Source organism: Thermobia domestica, chromosome 5 (assembly GCF_964235325.1).
Source record: "Thermobia domestica chromosome 5, izTheDome1.hap1.1, whole genome shotgun sequence".
Taxonomy (NCBI): Eukaryota; Metazoa; Arthropoda; class Insecta; order Zygentoma; family Lepismatidae; genus Thermobia; species Thermobia domestica.
Genome location: NC_137458.1, coordinates 41162967 through 41185859, shown reverse-complemented (window position 1 = coordinate 41185859; position 22893 = coordinate 41162967). Strand labels below are relative to the sequence as shown.

The following is a 22893-nucleotide window of genomic DNA, read 5'->3' as shown; positions in this document are numbered from 1 at the left end:
TATCTCTAGCGTTAGTTTTTCTTCTTATTTTACTTTTAATTATTTATTTATTTGTTTACTTTTGAGTTTTATGTATCACTGGATTGTTTCAATACGAGTATATTTGAGTTTTATGTATCTTCAACACTGCGGTATCAAAAACATTATTAAATCTTGTTTTTATTCTGTACATAAATCAGAATATTTAAAAGGAAAATTTTAGTTTTAAATATGCTTTGCATATTATTTGTATTCAATTGCTCTTTATGTACATCTTTGTATTAGAGAAGATATCCCAAAATTTCATTTTCTTTAGTTGTCAACGTCTATTATATTATATTATACGAGGGGCAATCAAAAAATTTCTGGAATGTTGTTCTAGTTTTGGCTTTTGTGATGCAATCACAAAGAAATCTTGTACAGAACAGTCCTTAGGTTGTCTAATTATGAATTTGGCAAGTATTAACACGCCATAACAGGCAGTGTACGAGTAATGTAGCTCAACTAAGGAATGTGTGGTGATCAGTTGCTGCAATTTGACAGATCAAGCAATGCGCAAACATCAAGTTCATGTGCAAATGGGAGAAAATTTGCTTTAGAGACTGCGATAGCCTTAAAAAAATAGTTTAGTACTATCGGATGTTTCCCAAAGCTAAAAATGGGCCTTTTTTCGTTTCGCCAACACAGAATAAACCAAAACCAACACGACGTCTGAACTTCTGAAGATACCAAAAAAGGATTTTTCGTCGGTGTTTCCACCAATCGCAGGAACAGTGGAAGAAATGTATGTGTGTGTTCTGAAGGTGCCAACTTTGATGGCAATTTAGTAAATGTGTATTTATATATTGTGGTAATAAAGAGCTACATCAGAATTCCAGGATCTTTTTTGACTGCTTTTTGTATTATTTATTCAACAAGTACGTATATAAATGATTGCGAATGAATACAAGACAAAAGTAGCTTAATTTCCACCCATTTAAAATAAGAGTTAATAAAATCTTTCTATTCATATTTATTAATTAGAGAAATTCCTCATCGTTAGGCAAATTGAATTCACATCTACATGCTCAATGAATGGAATATATCAACTTTCTAATTTTAAAGCTTTTGATTACAAATTATGAATAATAGAGTTTTTGTTTTGACTACGGTAAACAGTTATTTGTATTTTGGTTCTACTACTGAATTTGTATTCGATGTACAAGCACTCTGATTAAGGCCTTATTTAGATATTGTGGCTCCTGGGTACTCAATGTTAAGCTGCCCCATACTTTCTCATTATCAAGAATACCTCATTACCTTTTTGTGCGAAAAGGTGTCAATATGTCCATCTTTATAACTTAGAGATTTTATTATCTTTGAGGATTTTACTTTCAAAAAGTAATGGCCCTTTAGAAAAAAAAAAAAATGCGTGAGACATGAACAGTTTATTCTTCTATAAACGAAGTATTTAGTTAAAATTGTTATTAGTATCTCTTTTTGTACTGAAAAATATTATAAAACTATCCTTCTCTAACAAAGTACTAGGCTGTTGAAATTATCTGTTAGTCCCTATAATTAGATTGATTACTATAAAAGTTAAAATAAAGTAATTGGACTGTCAAAATTTTCTATTATTAATTCTTATTGTACTGATAAATATTATTCTCAAGTATTTTCACTTTAACATTTCCAACATTCCCAAGTTTTTAATTTTAACATTCATACGTAGTGCTATTTTGTTTTAGATGGTAAGCTTTTCATGACTGTTAGAAAGATCGTATGATTGAACACATTGGATTTAAACTTTGATACTGTGTTTTACTTATAAATTATTTTGAAACTTATGAAAACAAGAAAGCGATCGTTTGTCTAAAAGAAAGAAAAAAAAAGTGACATCCCCTTTTGAAGACAACATGAATTTGGTCGAAACAAAATTTATTAGTTGAACTTTTATAAGAGAGATTAAACTCATACTAAAGAATTAACAGAAACAATTGAACTTTCTATTATTACTGTTGATCCAATTGTATACTCATTTCATAGCATTACTTAATTTAATTTGGCTATTTCAGTTATACAAATGAAAATATGGAAAGGTACACCAAATTCTTATATGCGCTCTTATCACTTCTTAATTTTCTCTTATATGTTGAGAAAAATCTTGTAATTGTAATTAAAAAAAAAATCTTTCTTTTTTTTTCATTCTTTTGCTCTTCTGGTCTTACTCTACAACCTAGCTGAATGGAAGCAGCTGCCAGATGGGAATGATGAATCAATACAAGACCCCTCCAGCTGTGGAAGGTAGTTCATGCTCAGTCTCATAGATGGCAGAGCGATGATATCTCCTCTGGGACGTGTCCGTTCATGCAATATGAAGATTTATACTGTGGTCTCATCTCTGTAACGACACCCTTTTATTGAGATATCGCTGTATCTTCCCTTTCCCATGACTACATTCAGGTATGCTTTGTCGCTGAGTACAAATATTTATTGCGTCACGCACGTCGTGGGTATTACATGTAGGAAACTCGTTATGGTTTATGTCCGCAGTTATTATAACTGTCTCCGAGTATTCGCAGGCTTAGAAAGTAATGTGAGCCCCTGAAAATAACGTTCACTCAAGTGATACAATGCTGACATTGTTAAGCACATTTTCTGCAAGAGAGAATCCTACTGTAATTTAGGTAGTGTGCAGTTTTTAATACCATATACTGATGCCAATAATGAAAGTCGGATCATGAAGTCTTATTTCAAAGGGAGAGAGAGAAGCTGCTGTAATACCTCATGGTTAAGTAAGAACAAGAAATTTAGGACACAAATTGAACAAATTAACGAATTTCCGATTCATTGATTATTCTATATTTATTTATTTATTTATTTTGGTTTTACTGTTATCTTCGTCTCAAACTTATTCAATTCCTTAACAGTGACGGATCTATCCCGAGGCCGGCAGAGCCTAGGCCTCACCAGTTTTTTGAGTGGCAAAAAATTAGAGCTATTATTTATATATTTTTGAAAGTTTATAGTAAGCCATGGTCTTTTATTCTTTATTGGAAAATTTTTGAAGCATTAGATAGAATTTCACTTGTAGTGTTGCTGTTCCGAAATGTGTAAAACAATTCTTGAAGTCCACAATGTCAACATTCAACCTAGCCATAATATCCATCGGGAGAGAGATAAGTTAGAGGCTCTTGCAAGACCCTGAAAAATTGTAAACTCATAATATACTATCATAGATTGGGTTCTGGCTGGCCTCCCCCAGTTTTTACCTTCTAAACCCACCACTGTTCCTTAATCAATTATCGCTTATCACTGACTAAAATTTCATAATAAATTCTGGTTTGCATTCAAAATGTTAAAGCATTTGCCGAGTTACAAATAATTTCTTGAATACAGTGTTAATGATATCCTGATTTTAGAAAGAATGCCACGTGGATCTGTACTCTACACTGACCAGCCAAAAACATTGTGACCATCCGCTACTTTTTGATTGAAGTCGTTGGGCTGACCAAAGAGGGACGGGGCACAACAGAACCACTTGCCAGACGGGGAGAGGATGTCATTCGATTAGTCAGTATAATGCTTGTGCGTAGAAATATATATATATATATATATATATATATATATATATATATATATATATATCAGAGTTTGATTGGGGCCAGATTATGATAGTCAGACCGCTGAAAACTTAAATCTCGGAAACAGCGCGACTTGTCACGTGTTTGCGAGCTGCCGTGGTTGGTATCTTCCAAAGTTGGGAAAAGGACGGTGAAACCAGCATCACATTAAGAAGTGGGGTGGCCATACCTTATTGAAAGGTCGGACATCTCTGACTGTCGAAGTACAACAAAATAAAGCGCACACTGTGACATAGTTGACAGCAGACCCTAACAGTGGTCAAAGCACGAGTGTGTCTCAGCACATAGTTCACCGTACACTATTAGATATGGGCCTCCACAGCCAACGTCCCACATGTCTACCAATGTTAACCCCACGGTATCACCGATTACGACGGGAATGGGCACGTGCCGTCACTGCCGATCAATGGCACAATGTTGCATAGTCCGATTAGTCATGGTACTACTTCCAGCACACCGATGTCTGGATCATAATCCGTCATCTTCCAGGGGAGCGGCTGCTCAAGATGTGCACAATAGAACGTCGAGAGGCCGATGGTGGCTCCATTATGATTTGGGGAACCTTCATATGGTCATCCATGGGCCAGGTAATGCGTGTGGCGGGCACCATGACGGCTCGTAGCTATCGGCAGGTCATTCCTAATCATGTGGACAACATTTCTAACTGGGAATGACATCTTTCAGCAGGATGACGTTCCTTATCACAAGGCCAACGTTGTATTGAAGTGGTTCAAGGAGCAGAGGGGTATATTTTAATTGCTGTAACAGCTCCCAAATTCACCCAATTAAACACCTTTAGGATATCATTCAACGTTAGATCCGTGCTCTCATCGCCCTCTCCGCAGAATTTACAAGAACTGGGTGGCTTGTGTAAAGCAGGTGTGGTGCGTCATGCCTCCAGCCACCTACCAAGACCTCATTGCTTCCAAGTCAAACCGCTTTGCTGCTGTCCTGCAAGCCAAATGTGCACATACCAGATATTAGGCAGCTGTCATAATGTTTTGGTTGGTCAGTGTATATGTATACATTACCAGAAAATAGTAAGTTCACTATCAGAGTGTGGTACCCAATATGGAATCCAGTGTGGAACCCAATATGGAATCCAGTATGGAACCCAATAGACGGTTTTCAATCACTGCTCTTTCCTCCCTATCCAATGAACCATTTATGAAAATTGCTTATAGAGTTACTTTCTTATTGTGTGATAATGTTTTTATTACTTTCTTGTAAGAAAATTCAGCAGCGCCATTTAGAGGGAGGCAACTGATCCCCTGAGATACGTATATGTTAATAAAGAGCATTCTATATACTAATACTATTATATATTATATATACATTAGTAAATACTTATAAATTAATAAATAATATAATATTTTGTATACTAATGAAAAACATGAAATTTACTTAGATCGGTGGAAAATCTTGCTTTCTCCGTCCTCCAAAGCAAAACTAGAAATAATGGTACTGAGTAACTTTTTTTTTTTTTTCATGTCCCTTTTGCAATCTCGTTGTTCAAGTTTCTTTAATATGTTTCTTCCAACTTGTTATCATTTCTCCCTGTCTGATGAAGTAGCAGCGAAAGTGGTAAGTTACAAATATTAGTGTCTGATGTCCCTATACAGGGTGCTACAAAAATGTTTCACAATATTTTGGGAACAGATCCTCACATCAAAATAATAAAAAAAGTTCATATGGACATGTGCTCAAAAGTGGATAATTTCGGATTTATAGGCTGCCGAAAACGTAAAATAAGTTAATTTTAAAAGTTCATAGCTCCACTACCATGGGACCTATCGTAGTCGGGTCAAGACATCACTGAGGAACTGGTATGTGAACTCTCTAAATACCGGTATCCATGTTTAAGAATGCTCTACCAATTTTTAGAAAGGTAGGTCTAGAGTGATCAAGAACTCCAAAATAACCCCTCTAAAAATGATTGTGCAAGTACCACAGGTTCTGAAAGATGGATATTTGCATAGTTCACATACTAGTTCCTCAATGATGTTTTGACCCGACTACGATCGGTTCTATACTAGTGGAACCATGGAGCTTTACAGTTCATTTTTTCACGTTTTCGGCACCTTATAATGAAACTATGCACTTTCGACCACAGGTTCATATAAATATCCCATTTGTGTTCTCATTGTTCAAACTTCTTTAATATATGTTTCTTCCAACTTGTTCTCATTTCTCCCTGTCTGATGAAGCATAAGCGAAAATGGTGTGTCACAAATATTTCTGTACGTGCTATAATGTCTCTATATAATTTCTATTATGTAGTTAGCCCTCTATAGGTGGAAGTAGGAACAAATATATCAGGCACGTAGCCAGGATTTCGTGAAGGGGGGGGGGTGTCCGTGACAAAATACTGTGGTCTTCACACCAGGGGCTTGATCATTCTAAACTATTTTACTGGATCATATACAGGTTCGTTTAGTCATATTTCGTATCGGGGGGGGGGGGGGGGGGAAAGAGACGTGACATGAAACACTGAAGGCCCAATCAATCTAAACTACTTTACTATCAACATATATTGCTTTGGAGGAATTGTTGGTAAGTATTTTAATAACAAACTACGAAGAAATCTCGAGTAAAATTTTAAAAAAAAAAGAAAAAAAAACGTATTCAAAATAATTTTACAATATTTACGTTCTTCCTCTGTTCATTCAAATATAACAATTTTCCTTTCATTACGACCTCAACTATTATAAAAAGTACATATTCACTATTATAGAGAGTACATTCATGTCCAAAATGATTAACGCATGTCTATGACTGTCTTCTTGTAAGAATATAATTTGATAATGATTTTACAGGGTACTTTCAATACTGATACCATGTGTGTAATCGGGAATTGCATATACCCTATTTGTAGTAAATTTCATAGGAAAAGAACTATAAATACGAAAATTAGAGTGAGTAAAACGAAATGTTGCTAAATGCACAAAAAAGTTATTTTTATTTTATTGTTCTTATTTATTGCTCTTTTGTCAAAATTTGCCACTTATATGTCTGTGCCGATTATACACATACTAACATTATAAGAAATACCGGGCGAATTCGTTATCAAATTTTACTCCTACAACAACATATTTATAGACATGCGACATTAATTTTGGACATGAGTGTACAAACTCAATAATGTCTTGTAAAATATTTTACAATATCTGCGTTCCTTTCTCTGTTGAATGAAATGTTAACAGAACTTTCTTTTCACATAATTTTCTGTTTTTGTTATTCCTTTAACTTCTGTCTGTTCCAAATGACAGGTTAAAGGAGTAGTAGAAAATTGTTTTTAAAATAACATGTTTGATACTGCAAGGATGCGATGACGAAAAAATATGATCAAAATTGTCCACGCTGTTACACAACCGGCATTATGCTTTCAGAAGCTTGAAATCTCCCTGACTGGTAGCAGAAATTCTAAGAATTGCGTAACTTCCAGAAATTTCAAATTCCCTGACTCTTCCCGGATATCCCACTCACCTCGCCACCATGTATTGCAAGTAAGAAAGAGTAACCAAAAGCTTTCTATAGTTTTTTTTTAAATTTTTAACGCCGATTCTTCTTTTTCTCATTTCATTTCGTTTTATCCTTCTTATTTTTTTCATTTCTGGTCTCGAAGGGGGGGGGGTCCGGACCCCCGGACCCCCCTTCCCCTTGGCTACGTGCCTGAATATATTTAAGCACATAATAGAACGATAACTGAGGAAAGTCGGGTCTGGTGTGTCATATTAGTTTTGAGAGTCAACTGATGAAAATGAAATATAATTTATAGTTTTACGTCATATGTTTATGTGTGATGCCCTGTAGGTTCAGAGGTGGTCAAACTTTTTGATTCAGTGATCTAGCTCAGAGTATAAAATCTTCTTTGGTGATCTTCAACAGTCGTGATATACACAATTGCCAATGGCATTGAACTTTCATCTTTCGTAATTCATTTTCAGAAGGAAAGTTGAAGTTATATTCAGCGCCGTGCAGTGGAAAATCAGCGCCCGGGGCGAGAGTATATGACGGCGCCTCCGTACATATGAGTGAGGTCAACAGACCAGCCAAGAAGTGCTACCATGGTTGGCGCGAAGCGTAAGAAAATTTTCAAAAATAAACCCTGCTTTTCCTTGATTTTGAGCACTTTTTATTACTTTTTTCTTTCCATTTTATATATGTGAACATGCATTTTCCTAATATGAGTAACATTATAGAACTACTTCCCAGTGATTCGGTTGTAAAGAGAAGGGTGGGGCGCTTTTAGCAAGTTTCTAAAGACGCAAAAAGTATAAATCTGACCCTGGGAATCTAAATATCTAATTGGAAGTCAAATTAGATATTAGACTGATAAATACTGCTGCTATTTTTAGATAAATAATCTAAAATATTCTAAGTAATTTTTCCTCTCTTTTTTCTTTCCTCCTTTTCTTTTCTTATTCCTCCCGAATTTTGCGCCCCTTTACTTCGGCGCCCGGGGCCGTCGCTCCGCTCGCTCTCCCCACAGCACGACACTGGTTATATTTATTCTTTTCCAAAGTATAGTAATGTCTTCCAATTCACTTAAAGAAGGTGATTAAAAAACCGCGATTCGTGCGTAAGATTTCTTTTTAGAATATCATTTTCTCTATTAAGTTCTGCACACTACTCGGTACCGCAATCGATTGTTTGACTAGCTCTGCTTTAAGGTAAATGAGACTGATAATTAATGGAAGTAAATGATTATGAAAGCGATTGATGGAATGAGAATATGGGAGGAAACGCGAGATTCCACCATAAACTCAAATGTCTGGGAACGAACCAGAAACCTCTCACGCCGGAAGTGACCGCTCTTAGCACTGAGCCCTCTACTTTGCTGTCACTTAATACTATTGCTAGGTTAATATTATAAAGACTTTAGTGGAGAAAGATAAAAATTCACATGACTGAATGATCGGTGAGACTGCAAGTTTGAAATAATATACGAGGGAGTACGAGAAACTAAGATATTTCTGTAGTTTCGTCTGTTATAGAGGAATGAAGAATGTGCAGTAATCTTAATACATGGAGTTGGCAACTGTGCAGAGTTTAAGCCATCCGCCACCTGCGGCGCTAGTTGTAGGTAAACACAAATGGCGACTCGTTTGGAAAACTGATCTCGCGAAGAAGTCTGCTCAGTTATTCGATTTCTGTAGACGAAACATGTAGCCACGGCTGAAAATTTGCTGGCAGCTGGTAGAGATTTACAAAGAGACTGTAATGTCTCGCCAGCATGTCGCAGAACGGTATCGAAAGTTTGCGGCTGGTAGAGAAAACATCACATTGTTGAAGCCCAGAGGACCACCATGCTGTAGAAGCTGTTTCGCTGAAACATAATCGACCACCCTTCCTACAGCCTGGACCTCGCTCCAATCAACTTTCACCTGTGACAACGTGGCTGAACACACAAGGTCAGGATTTTTACCAGGAGGGAATTTTTAAACTCATCCCAGGATGAAAAATGAAATCTTTGAGTTTTACGTCCCACGGTTATGCCGGTTAGGCTAAAGGAGACGGTGATGATGAGAGATGAGTGAAATGGTGGAATGAAGAAAGTGGGAGGAAACGAGAGAACCCCGAGAAAACCCACGAGCACGGTGTTTGTCCACCACAAAGTTCACTTGGCGGGGGCTGGGATCGAACCCGGAACCCCAAGCACCAGAGGTGAACGCTCTACCACTGAGCCACCGCGCCCCCTACATCCCAGGATGCGACAAGAGCCTCAACCAATATGGAGACTATGTCGAAATATAACCTAATGTATGTACTATCTGTTGGCTGTATTGGTTGTATGAAATAATATATATACGTTTTACTGCAGGCTTTGTAACCTTACTTTCTGATCAACCCTCGTACGAATATGTTTAACTAAGTAGATTTTAGTTCGTCCCAAAGGATGACCTGCCCATATCCACATTATCCTATCTATTTGATTATGACTGGCGGTTTATGTCTTATGCAGTCTTACATGTTAGTACTGAATAGGGACGGAAAAGGCAAATAAATAATAAAGTAAATGAATATATACAAGAAGAGTTTTTACTTCAAAATATGGAATTATACTAGTGAACGCTATTTCTTTGTTGAAACAAGAAATCCTCCCACTCACTAATTTTAACTCGAAACTATCCGACAAAATACACACAATATTCTATTAAAATCTGAATATGCTTAACGAATATTTGAAAAAAAAAAATATATAATATATTATATAAAATTAGAGAAAACGCGTTCCATTAGTATTGACCTATTTCAACTGTAATTCAGATGATTGGAGATTCTCAGTAAAAGTGACTATATTCGACAAAATGGTATCTTTACGAAAGTTATCACACAATATTTATTTTAATTTTCGCAGGGTTAGGGGGTAGGTATGAGTAGTATTGACTTGAGCTGCAAAAGTCGGAATTATGTGAACGCCTTAATAAACACGTGCATCATATTATGTTAAAATCGAATAATGTTTACGAAAATTAACATAGAATGTATTTTATAAAAAAATAAATAAATAAAAAATATAAAAAAACTTGGGAGGGAGGTACTCTCTCTTGTTGTCGATTCATTTTAAATCCAAATAGTGGGAATCATTGAGAAACTTTACAAAGTATACGCCATATTCCATTATCATTATTATTATTATTATTATTATTATTATTATTATTATTATTATTATTATTATTATTATTATTATTATTATTATTATTATTATTATTATTATTATTATTATTATTATTATTATTATTATACGAAATATATGGATCATATTTTTAAATCTGAGGGTCGGAGATTAATCCATTCCATTTTAGGGGCTAAATTCACCATTCGTGTTTAACTGGTTTTCATTCCAACCACAGAAGATTTCGGAAAAGAGCCAAATAAAATATACAAGTACATAATTGTATTAAAACCGTATGAGTTTTATATGAGTTATCGGGAAACTTAAAAAAATAATAAAAATAAAATAAAAATAAAAATAAAAAATAAAAATAAAATTAAAAAAACACTATTATTCTATTTCTTTACTGATTTTAGTTCCATGCAAAATGAATAATTGGGAAGCATTAAAGAAATTGTACGATATATTGCACCGAAATCGATCAATTGTACCGGAAATTGTCGTGAAACATATTTAAAGAGGGAAGACATTCAGACCCCACGAGAGTGCTGAATTCACTTTTTCTTGATTAATTTTAATCGCAAGCACTGAGGATTACGGAAAGAGAGTCAAAAAAATTTACATCATAACGTATCAAAACCGAATGAATTTTAGAAAAAAATATCGTGGAACTCGAAAAGAAATTGGGGAACAGGAGGATAAGAGGGTAAATCCACGCTTTATTCTATATTGATTTTAACTTCCTGCAGAACGATGATTGGAAAACGTCTTTTCATTGTTGATGTCAGTTTCGTGTAATGTTGTGATGTTCTTTATGATGTTATAATCCAGTAGCTGATGGATTTCACAACTATAACAGTTGATATAACTCACAAAGAGTGGAAAGGTGACTGACTGGACCGGGACCCGAACCCGGGACCTCTGACATACTGTGCCGATGCGTTAATCACTACGCCACCCAGTCCACTTCCCAGAATAGCCAAACACTCTCTCACTCTCCAGGTCGGTACTCTCGTCTCGGACCACGTGGGCTGTAGCAGAGACCCCTGCTGTCATTCGACAATCCCTGTGTCCATATAGCGTTAAAAATTAGTTGTTTCCTCTTTTCGTTAGTATATACAGTTAACAGTTGAGTTTAGGCAGGAGAGTTTTATATTAATTCAACTGTTCAATATATTACTTAGCTTTTTGGAAATATTTGTTATATTCATTCTTTGTTGTTTATTCGTTAAATTTGAATTTCAGGGAGCGGCAGACGAGCAACTCAGAGAGAAAGGAAAGGGGGCGCTCAACAAAGAGTTTCTGTATTGTATACAAGTGAGAGTTCTCTAAAACGGAAGCAAAAACAGGGAAATACTTAATAAATAAGTGGAACTAAGCAAAAAAAGATAAATATAAAAAGGTAGAGCACAGTATAACAATAAAAGCTAGATGATAAAAAAAATAAATAAAATAGTTCCAACTATATTTTTCCTTTGAATAAGATTCTTGAAATTCTCGTCCATACTCTTGGTCTAAGGAACTCCTATAAATGCAAAAAGGGATTTTTATTTTTAAAAAGAGCTCAATAAGTGGCATTTAATATAAGACTCTGATAGTATTTGAGCAGACCTTTAGGCCTTTTTTGAAGACGGAACGCGTGGAATGCCATCTATTTATATTACTGTGCTTGCTCCCTCACAGCAGGAAATTCATATGCGTATATGCGGAAGAATAGCCAAAGATAAATATTTATGACTATATGTGCTTGCAAGGAAAATGAATACAAAACGTACTGCTGGTAGTAGCTGGAGATTTTGCAAATAGAAATTGCATTCTGCTAAATAAACTTGTGCAAAAACCCAACGATGAAATATCTGTCTATTGCCTTTTACTTTCATGATATTGCTGGAGTAAGAAATTTATTTTAAAAAAGGTTCCAGACATAGTTATGGGAGTGAGTGAAGACAGGTTCCGGGAAAAGAGGTATGTTACCTACCCTGATTACAGGTAATAGGGTATAGACAATATAAACATATATTATAGAGATGTACGTAGTTTCTATTAAGTTGTTTTCAGCTAGATAAAAGATTAGTTGTCAAAATAATTGAAGGAATTAACACTTTGTTTGTCTTGTTTTTTATTTCATTTTTAGCACCTTTTTATTTTCTTTCTTCTTTTGAAAGTTACCTCTATAAATTCTAACCATAATAATAAGAAAAGCTTGACTTTCTGACGCTACAACCCATGAAAGCCTATGGTTGACAAGATGGTTCACGTTTAACTGAGTGATGTGTATTTGAGCAACGATATATTTTCTGGCTTTTTAGATCTGTATTCAATTAACTTTTCAACTACTTCGTCACATTGAGCCAATACCGAAAATTGTACCAAGAGCGAGATATGTAAGTATATGTATTTATATATTTTTTTAAAAATTTTATCCATTAATATTTTTCCAAATATTATTGTTGTTTATTAGTACAGTGTTTTATTCAGAGCCGTGCCGTGGGGGGGAGTGGGGCGACGACTCCGGGCGCCGAAGTAAGGGGGGCGAAAAATTCGAGTGAAAAAAGGAAAAAAGATAGGAAAAATTGCTTGGAATATATGTATGGGGGCGCCGTCGTATACTCTCGCCCCGGGCGCTGATTTTCCACAGCACGGCTCTGGTTTTGTCTTAAAATTCAGTGTATTTACTGTTAAAAAATAATTTTGAAAGTTCAATTTCATGGGGTTCAGAAACGGGTTAATTTAGTCTTTATTATTTTAAAGGCTGGAGGGGTATTGTCTTGGAACTCAATAAATTCGGATTCCAAGATATATATATATATATATATATATATACAATAATACAGGATGTATAAAAAAACTTTACAACTTTGAAAACTCATATTGATTTATTTTTTTTAGCTTACAAAGATGGTTTTGGTATCATTTTGTAGCAAAATACATTTTTTTACCTTACATCTATAAAGGTTCAATGTGGCTTTAATTGAAAATACGGCAGACATTCTACCTGAAATCAATTTCTGCTTTACAACGTCTTCAGACGTACAGTGATGACCTGAAGATTCATTGTGTCTTACCGAACATCCAGTTTCAATAGAACACTTATGTCATTGATAAATAGTAGGCATACTGGGAGGATCTTTACCATACTTTGTACGAAAATTACGTTGCACAATTGTCACAGACCGTGATTCTCCAAACCAAAATACACAGCTCGGGAGCAGTAAAGACAATTGTCGCTAGCGCTCGCGGTGGCTTGTTTCTGAACTAGTATACTACTTGAGTCAAAACTTGATGTATTTTGCTATAAAATGACACCAAAACCATGTCTGTAAGATAAATGAATAAATCAAAAAATCAAAATGAGTTTTCAAAGTTGTAAAGCCCTTTTTGATACACCCTGTATATCTTGGTACTTTTATATTTACTAATGTCATGTAGGTATTTTCCATTTTGATATTTATAGTCGAAAACTTTTTGAGTTAAATCTTTTTTCATAAATTTCTAGTTGTTACTTAATGTTTGTTGTCCCCAAAATTGCTTTTAATTCATGTGGAAATTAGTCTTTATACATTAATAATAATAATAATAATAATAATAATAATAATAATAATAATAATAATAATAATAATAATAATAATAATAATAACTCTAACTAACTAACTCTATGGCCTATGGAACCCGGAGGTTCAGTGCCGCGTTCACAAAAGCTCTCCACTGACTTCTATCCTTAGCTAATTGCATCCAGTTTCTACTTTGTATTCCTATCTCTGCGAGATCCATCTTAATATTGTCCTCCCATCTGCGCCTAGGTCTTCCTAATGGTCGTTTTCCTATGGGTCTACCAGTCAAGACTTTGAAAGCGTTTCTACTTTCTTCCATTCTAGCTACATGACCTGCCCACCTAAGCCTCCTAGACTTGACGACCCTAACAATGTTGGGTAAACCGTATAAACTATGTAGTTCCTCGTTATGAAGCTTCCGCCATTCCCCATTCTCGTTCCTCTTGGGTCCGAATATTCTTCTCAGGATCCTGTTCTCAAATACTTTCAGTCTATGTTCACCCCTCAGAGTAAGCGACCGTGTTTCACAACCATACAGAACAACAGGCATGATTATCGTTTTATATATTTTAAGCTTCAAATTCCTCGACAGAATTCGCGACGACAAGAGATTTTGAACCGAATAGTAACACGAATTCCCTGCTTTTAGTCGACATTTAATTTCTTCGTGAATATGATTTTCGTCTGTTAATATTGATCCTAAATATTTGAAAGTATCCACTTTATCAAAAGCATTATTTAATATTTTAACGCCTCCACAATTTTCCGTATTACGGTCCCGACGCACTTCCATGTATTTAGTTTTCTCTGCATTTACTTCTAAACCCATGTCCCTGCAAGCGTTTAATAAGATCTCTGCATTTATTTCTACTGTTCTCCTATCATCCCCTATTAAATTTACATCATCAGCATATGCCATAACCTGGTGAATGCCGTTCAACTCTAGGCCCTGGTTGCTATCTTTGATTTTCCTTATAGCGTATTCCAGCACAAAGTTAAATAATAATGGCGACAACGCATCTCCTTGTTTCAGGCCATTTTCGACGTGGAAGCTCGTGGACAAAAATTTTCCTACCCGGACTTTACTTTGGGATTCACTTAAACATATCTTGATTAATCTAATTAGCTTTCTCGGTATTCCAAGTTCTGTAAGAACGTTGTATAATGTTTCTCTGCTAACCGAGTCGTAAGCCTTTCTAAAATCAATAAATAGTTGATGTACCGGGGTATTGTATTCCCACTTTTTTTCGAGTATTTGGCGAATGGTAAATATTTGGTCGATAGTTGATCGATTTCGTCTAAATCCGCACTGATAATCTCCAATAATTTCATCTGCGTATGGGGTCAATCTTGCTAACAGAATATTTGAAAGTATTTTATAGGATGTTGACAGAAGAGAAATGCCTCGATAATTATTACACTCAGTTTTGTCGCCTTTCTTGTGAATTGGAACAATGATTGATTCTTTCCACTCTTGTGGCAATTCTTCCTTGTTCCAGATAAGGAGAATGAGTTTGTGTATCTTGTTCCATAATTTTTCGCCTCCAGCTAAAATTAACTCAGCCGGAATTTCATCTACACCCGGAGATTTATGTTTCTTCAATTTCTTTATAGCGGCTTCCACTTCTATTCGATTGGGTTCTGGAATATATGGTTCTGCGGTGTGTATCTCCTTTTCTCCACGCACATTAGTTTTTGGCTGCGTGTTCAGCAAATCGTCAAAGAAATCTTTCCATCTATTTAAGAGGCTATCCGTATCGGTGAGAACTGTACCGTCAGATTTCTTTAATATATAAGCACGAGGTTGATAGCCTTTCTTAAATTCGCTGATCCCCTTATACATGTCCCGAATATTTTTATTTTTACTATTATCTTCAAGTTCCTTAATTTTAGCTTTCAAAAAATCCCGTTTCTTTGTTCTAAAAGTTTTGGAAGTTTCCGGCCTGATATCTGCGAAATTTTGTGTAGTTGTTTCATTCGGATTTTGTAGCCACCGTAATTTTGCCTGTTTTCTCTTCTCTGCTAGTTTAATGCATTCTTGGTCGAACCATGGTTTGTTCCTACGTATTTCCGCGTGTCCCAATTTTTCTATTGCTGAACTTTTAATGCTATCTCTAATTTCAATCCAAGTATCCTCAACACTAGTGCACTCCGAGTCTTCTAAAACCGCGAATCTATTCGAAACTTCAATCTGGTATTCCTCTCTTACCTGGCTCTCTTCTAATTTCTTTAAATTAAATCTCTCCGTTTTCGGACATTGAATATTACCTTTATTGAACGATAATCTCTCCCGTATTATCGCTACTACCAGGTAGTGATCAGTGTCACAATCAGCCCCTCTAAACGACCGGACGTCAATTATGCTAGATTGTCTTCTTCTATCTACTAAAACGTGATCAATTTGATTATGTGTTTTTCCGTCTGGTGATGTCCAAGTGTATTTATGAACGTCGCGATGTGGGAATTTTGTACTCTTCACGATTAGGTTTTTGGATGTTGCAAAGTTCACGAGTCTAACACCGTTATCATTACTTTCCTTATGCAAACTTTCGTTCCCTATAAACGGTTTGAAAATATCCTCTCGTCCTACCTTCGCATTGAAATCCCCTAATAGAATCTTCATATGGTATCGCGGGAGTTGGTCAAATATCCGTTCCACTTCTTCGTAAAAACTATCTTTTATATCGTCACCCTTATCTTCAGTTGGAGCATGTACATTTAAAACAATAATATCACACCACCGTCCCTTAAGAGTAATAAAAGAAAGTCTGTCAGTAAGAAATTCAACCCGTTTAATTGCTGGTAATATTCGTTTGTGAACGAAAAACCCTGTTCCTAACTGGTGATTTTTATTTCCTTCCCCGTAAAAGAACGTAAAATTTCCGGAATTCTCAGATCCATTTCCTTCCCACCTAACTTCCTGAACTCCTACTAAGTCCATCCTGTATTTCTCTAACTCACTCGTTACAGATTTTAACGCGCCTGCCCTATAAAGACTTCTAATATTCCATGTTCCAAATCTCATGTCCATTTTCTTTTGCTGATGTCGTGCCAAGTTATCAGTCCTTGTCCGAGGCTTTTGTGAATGTTTCTGAACAAGTACCTTTTTTTACAGGATGAGGGTGTTAGCCTTACCCAAACCCCCAAGCTGGAGGGCCACTCCTAGTCGTCTGTCCGCGACTGCTTATTCAGTATATTCGCAGCTAACCTCTATATCTAGAGGCCTTCTCCTCGATCCGCAACCTGAGGACGCGCCATGCCGTGGTGACAGGAACCCACGTTACACGGAATAATAATAATAATAATAATAATAATAATAATAATAATAATAATAATAATAATAATAATAATAATAATAATAATAGTTCTATTGTTATTTGATGTAAACTTAGACACATATACTATCGATAAAAATGACAAGTATTCTCTGTCACTCTTCGCTGTAAGCTACAATAAACTATATATATATAAAAAAAAGATTTACCGGTGTTGGGCGGGTCTGCTGGTCTTGATTGATGCAGACCGCTGTAGGTACATATGTAGTCTCGAGCTCAGCAGCTCCTGTACTAGATTCCGATCGTGATCTTTTCCAATCTTCAAGATCCACTGCTTCTTCGCTGCAAATACAAAATGCAAATAAGTATTTACATGCCATTTATTTTGGTAATTATATGTATTCATTATTCCCTATGTAATGAAACCAAACATTTTACCGATATTTCTATTATTCATTACAACGTGATATTTGTTTAATACCATGCACACTCTTCTTAACTGTTTTTCTTTCTGCTTGTTTAACACTCTGATGTATAACGTTAGTTCTGAGAAGAGACAAGTAATAAATTAAATGCGGAAAATCCACGAAAAATACAGTAGTTCAAATAAATTCGATTTCTTGTGTTATCATTTGAACAATTGGTATATGAATTACCTTTGAAATGCTTCTATATTTTTAAATATAAGGAACTTAGGGCTATTATATAACCTAAAATTTTTAGTACATACCGTAAATTAATAATATATTAAATAAATAGAACAATTATTTAAAGGATACGTAGGTAAATCAAACACCTTTTCTGAAACTATCAAGGTCGAATCGAGAAAAATATTCCGAAAAGTTTTTCTTTTTCCTTTTTCCTTTTTTTTTAAAAAAAATAGAAACTTGAAACTGATATCTGAATTAACGTTGCCCTCTGAAAGTTACACTGCTGCGGAAGTTCTTGAATTCGATATTGTAATTTGCCTATACTAATACAAAAAGGAAAGTTATACCATTACAATGTGAAGTTGGCACAAGCTTACAACCATAAGTGCAATTTTAAGCTACATTTTTTATTCCTCCTCCTCCTCCTCCTCCTCCTTCATCTTCTATTTTCTCGTTTCGTTTTCTCCACTGTATCTATTCGAATTTGGGGAATAATATTCCAGCATGGATCAACAATTACAACGAAGCAACGCACGGAAAACGTAAAAAATAGTATGTTCACTATTGCTTTCTTGTCTTTTTTATATATCTTTGAAAACATGTATTAGAGAAATTAAACTAGTGCTTATGATTTTAAAAAAATGATAAATACAATGCCGAGTTGGAGGTAGCAGATATTCCACGCTTCATATGCCAGTTATTTATGATGCATACCAGTAAAATAGTTTTAAATGTTTTATTAGGCAGCCACCAAATCAGCCCTGCTTCATTCTGTGCAGACAAGGAAATGATTAGGAAGAAAGCTTTGTTCTTCTCATGAAATTTAGCAGTAAATCTGAAACTAGTTTCGGATGTATTAAAAGTTGCCGCTCTTCAATGTTTTTTCGTGACTGGTAACACTGACAAGTAGTAGCTAGATGCTTACTTTCCTTTGTGGTAGACGAAACAGACTTCAATAATTATTTTATCCATTAGAAGATGCTGATGGTTCCATCTACTCATTTACAGAGGATAAAGTGAAAAAAAGTTGTTTTATTATTTTTACATCATCAATGCAAATGAACTTCTTTGTGGCTAGACTCGGGAAGTCCCGGATTCAACTCCTAGTGGGATCTCATGTTATTCAGAGTCCACGTGAAGCTGTAGGTTTACATCTCATACAATCTCGGTGCTGACTCTCAACTTACTCTAAACTTCAATTCAACCAACCAATGAATACCCATGTTGAAGACATGGTTGATAATGTTGTTTGTTTCAATATAACGGGACACTGTTTACTCTGTACTTCAGGTGAGATTAGCTGGACGAACAATTTTATAGCTTATTTATTTAGTCTTATTTTACATGACGAAGTTAAGGCTAATCATGTCTTGTCTCCCACTTTAACTATGCAATCATCAGGATTAATATTACCATAACAAATATCTATAGAATAATAATTTGAATGAGACACATTGAAATGAAAACAAAAATTACACTCACAATCACACACACACATATTACATGCACACATAGATTATTACAAATATATTCAGACACATTTAGGGAATAAGAAAAACAAATAAAAGATAAGAAGAATAAAAATTCAACATTTTTATCAGATATCAGCAAGCCTAGACTCATGGATGGTCTCTTGAATACATTGATTGAGTGAGATTATCGTATTCTGGGTGGAAGATCATTCTATGCTCGGATTGAGGATGCAAAGAACGCATTCGAGTAATATTTCGACGAGTGTAGCGGAAGAGAAAGGAGCTTATTTTACAGTTGAACTTGTATCGTAATCATGATGAGCATTTAATTGTTGCAATCGTTGAAGTGAGTAGGAAGATTGTTGAAATCGCAAAGCCTTAAAGAGAAATGTGAGTCGATGCATATTACATCTTTTGGCAAGTTTCAGAAGGCCCAGATTTCTGTAGTATGGAGTATGGTTAGATCGTGATTAACATGATTAACATGATTAGATCGTAGGCATTTAGGATACGTTGTTACCGGTACACTAATTCTTCATTTAACTCTGATAGAGCTACGTCACAATATTCACGGTAACTAACAGTAATTGCTCGAAGCAGACCCATTTCTTGGCCCGCAAGGTCTTCAAATTTGAGTTGTGACACTACTGGTTAATGGGAAGTATCAAATCAGAAACTTATGCTTGAGAAAAAATCAAGGCCTTGGTAATAATAAAAAGCAGCAATACGTGGTTTATGTTCATGTACATGTATTGTAGTCTGAACACTCATATACCATATTTTCCACTATTCTAGATGGATCAAAATTCTCTAACGATGAGTCATTCGTGTAAGGTTCAAGTTAAGTTGGGAAGTGAAATTTATAACGAATTTATTTCATTTTTAACCTATCCAACTTAACATAAGTTAAGTTGGGAAGTGAAATTTATAACGAATTTATTTTATTTTTAACCTATCGAAGCGAACTACTCTAAGTAAAAATTTGGAATACGTTAAATAAATACTATAGATATATCACATTGACTTGACACCTAGTCTTCCGTTTCAGGCACTGCTATCGGCTGAAGGAATTTCACTCTCTTTCGCTAAGACTCTCTCGCTTAGCAGCTGCTGAACCCTTATTGGCTCAACGTGTCGGAGTGTGAGCTTTAGTTCGCATTTTTGCCACGGCTCAAGACATTTTGGCAGCACAATAGAGGCCACATTTGCTAGTTAGAAAAGTTAGATGAGATTAGCTAGTTAGAAAAAGTTAGTTAGATTAATTAAGATGTGTTTAAGTGTGTCCCAAAGTAAGGTTCAAGTAGGAAAACTCTTGTCAAGAATTTTTACATCGAGAATGGCCCAAAACAAGGAAATGCCTTGTCTCTATTATCGTTTAAATTTGTTCTGGAATACGCTATAAGGAAAATCAAAGATAGCAGCCAGAACATAGAGTTGAATGACACTCCCCTGGTTATGCTTATGCTGATAGGATGATGATAGGACAATAGAAAGAAATGAAGAGGTTTTATTAAATACCTGCAGGAGTATGGGTTTAGAAGTAAATACAGAGAAATCAGTCGGTACTTAATACTGCAAATTATAGATACGTTAAAATATGAAATAACCTAATACTTTCGACAAAGTGCGCTTTTGGCTGACAGAAGTCAATACAGAGCTTTTGAGAATGTGGCATTGAACCTTCGGGTTTCATTGGCCATAGAGCTAGTTAGGCGCCAGACTTGTTTTTCCAGACATCTTGGTGATATGGCGCCTAAGGTGTTTCGAGCCATATGTGAGTGTGTGTGTGTGAGAGAGAGAGATAGACCCCCTTGATGACTTTGTGGCTACGCCGCTGATCTCGATATTCGGTATATCATACTTATCCATTCGGCACATCAATTACCACATCCCAAGGGTGTCATTTGGAAAGGGTAGGGGCAATTGTTCATGAATTTGAGAAACATATATTTAATAAATTATATACTAATATACCATACTAGTAAAAAAAAAAAAAAAAAAAAACGTGAAAGTCACATGTTGATAGACATCCTTGCCCCCCTGAGTCAAAACCTAAAATGCCCCTACTGCTACATCTTATTTTATGAGTCTTCAGACGCCCCTGCTTATTAATTATGAACATTTGTAATGAAAGCTTCAATAATAATACAAGAGTAATTAGAGAGTGCGTACATACCTGGAATTGGATCGTTTACTATTATCCTTTTTGCCTGCTTGAAGATTGGTTAAATCCTTTTGTCTCTTCTCTGTTTCCCGCCAGATGCGCCAGTACAGAATGCACATAACAGTCACAGGAACGTAGAACGCTGCAATGGCTGTTCCAAACGTGATGTAATGGTTGGTCTCAATAAATTGAATATAACATTCGCCGTCGGGCACAGTGCGTTGTCCCTCAATATAGGGCCACGAGTAAATCCATGGAGGCCATAAAAGGAGTGATATTCCCCACGCGCAACCGATCATAATGGCAGCGCGACTGGTTGTGCGTTTGGCACGATAGGTGAGCGGTCGTGTGACTGAAAAATACCGATCGAAGCTGATGATGAGCAAGTTAAGAACTGATGCGTTGCTCGCTAAGTAGTCCAATGCGAGCCACGTGTCGCATATGTGGGGGCCTAGCGGCCAGTAACCCAACACTGTGTAGACAGTGAACAGAGGCATGGAGATCAGGCCGATGGCAAAGTCTGCGATGGCGAGGCTGAACAGAAAGTAGTTGGTGATTGTCTGGAGTTGCTTGTCGATCTTGAAGGATATCATTACCATGCAGTTGCCCACCACCGTGACTAAGCTGAGGAACCCGGCCACGGTGGCTATGATGACCATCTCGGCGATGGAGTAGCGCCCCTTCTCGTCCAACTCCGTGCCATTCACCCCCGCCATCTTTCTCACCTGTAAAGGAACGAAAAACAGTACATTTAGTACATAATGTTCTTAAGTAATCAGAATCGCACTTATACAGCAGTAAAACATTCTGTGTACTATAGTGATCGCGAGGAGTCGTGAAGCTTGACCTAGATTTTCTAATTTCACCACCCAATAGAACGTGAGAGTGTGTTCCGGTCGTCAATTTCTACACGTCAAATTTTGTCAGTGTTGTCTCTTACGCTATACGAAAAACATCTCCTGAGGGTGCAGTGTTGTCTACTTGTCACTAAGTTTCGTTTTGTTATTATTGTTATTGCCGTTGCTCTATTTGCTATTATTATTGTTAATTTTTAGTGTTCGTGTTACAATTCTTTAAGTGCTGCTTTCTGTTGTTCGTTCGCTATGTCTTCTAAGTTTGGCAACGTTACTGGTACACTTCTGCTGTTTCACTTTTTTTTTTTATCAAGTATGCGTTCGGAAAACAGCTCCACGAATCGTCCCGAGTTCTTCCGATGCATCATGCGTTCTATGATTCGCGTAGATCCCAGGCTTCACGAGTCATCGCGATCACTATAGTAGAATGGTATTGAACCAAGATTAGCAGTGGCATCTGAATTGACACGAATAACTTAAACAAAGCGACATTCAGAAAGAAAGAAGTTCAATGGAAAAATGTATTATAAGGTGAGAAGGAGGAAATGTTTCATACCACTGATTATTAGTTAAAAAAGAAATAAAACTCTATAATAACCGATAGTCTAGCTACATCATTTTCAATAATTTAATCTAATAATAAAAATAAAAAAGGCTAACTAATTAAGCCAGAACAATTTCTTTACATAGAATGCTGATGCTCCCA

At 35.8% G+C, this 22893-nt stretch overlaps 1 protein-coding gene across 2 annotated transcripts in view; it reads right to left on the bottom strand.

Moving 5' to 3' along the window:
- Positions 1–22893, bottom strand: part of mAChR-A (muscarinic Acetylcholine Receptor, A-type) — a 523004-nt gene that overhangs the window by 15757 nt on the left and 484354 nt on the right. For both annotated transcript variants that reach the window (XM_081757026.1, XM_081757027.1), the window contains exons 3-4: positions 21346–22060; positions 17257–17389 (exon numbers count right to left, since the gene is read on the bottom strand). In XM_081757026.1, the coding sequence (XP_081613152.1) occupies positions 17257–17389; positions 21346–22049 (837 nt within the window). In that variant the 5' untranslated portion in view covers positions 22050–22060. The remainder of the gene's footprint in view (positions 1–17256; positions 17390–21345; positions 22061–22893) is intronic.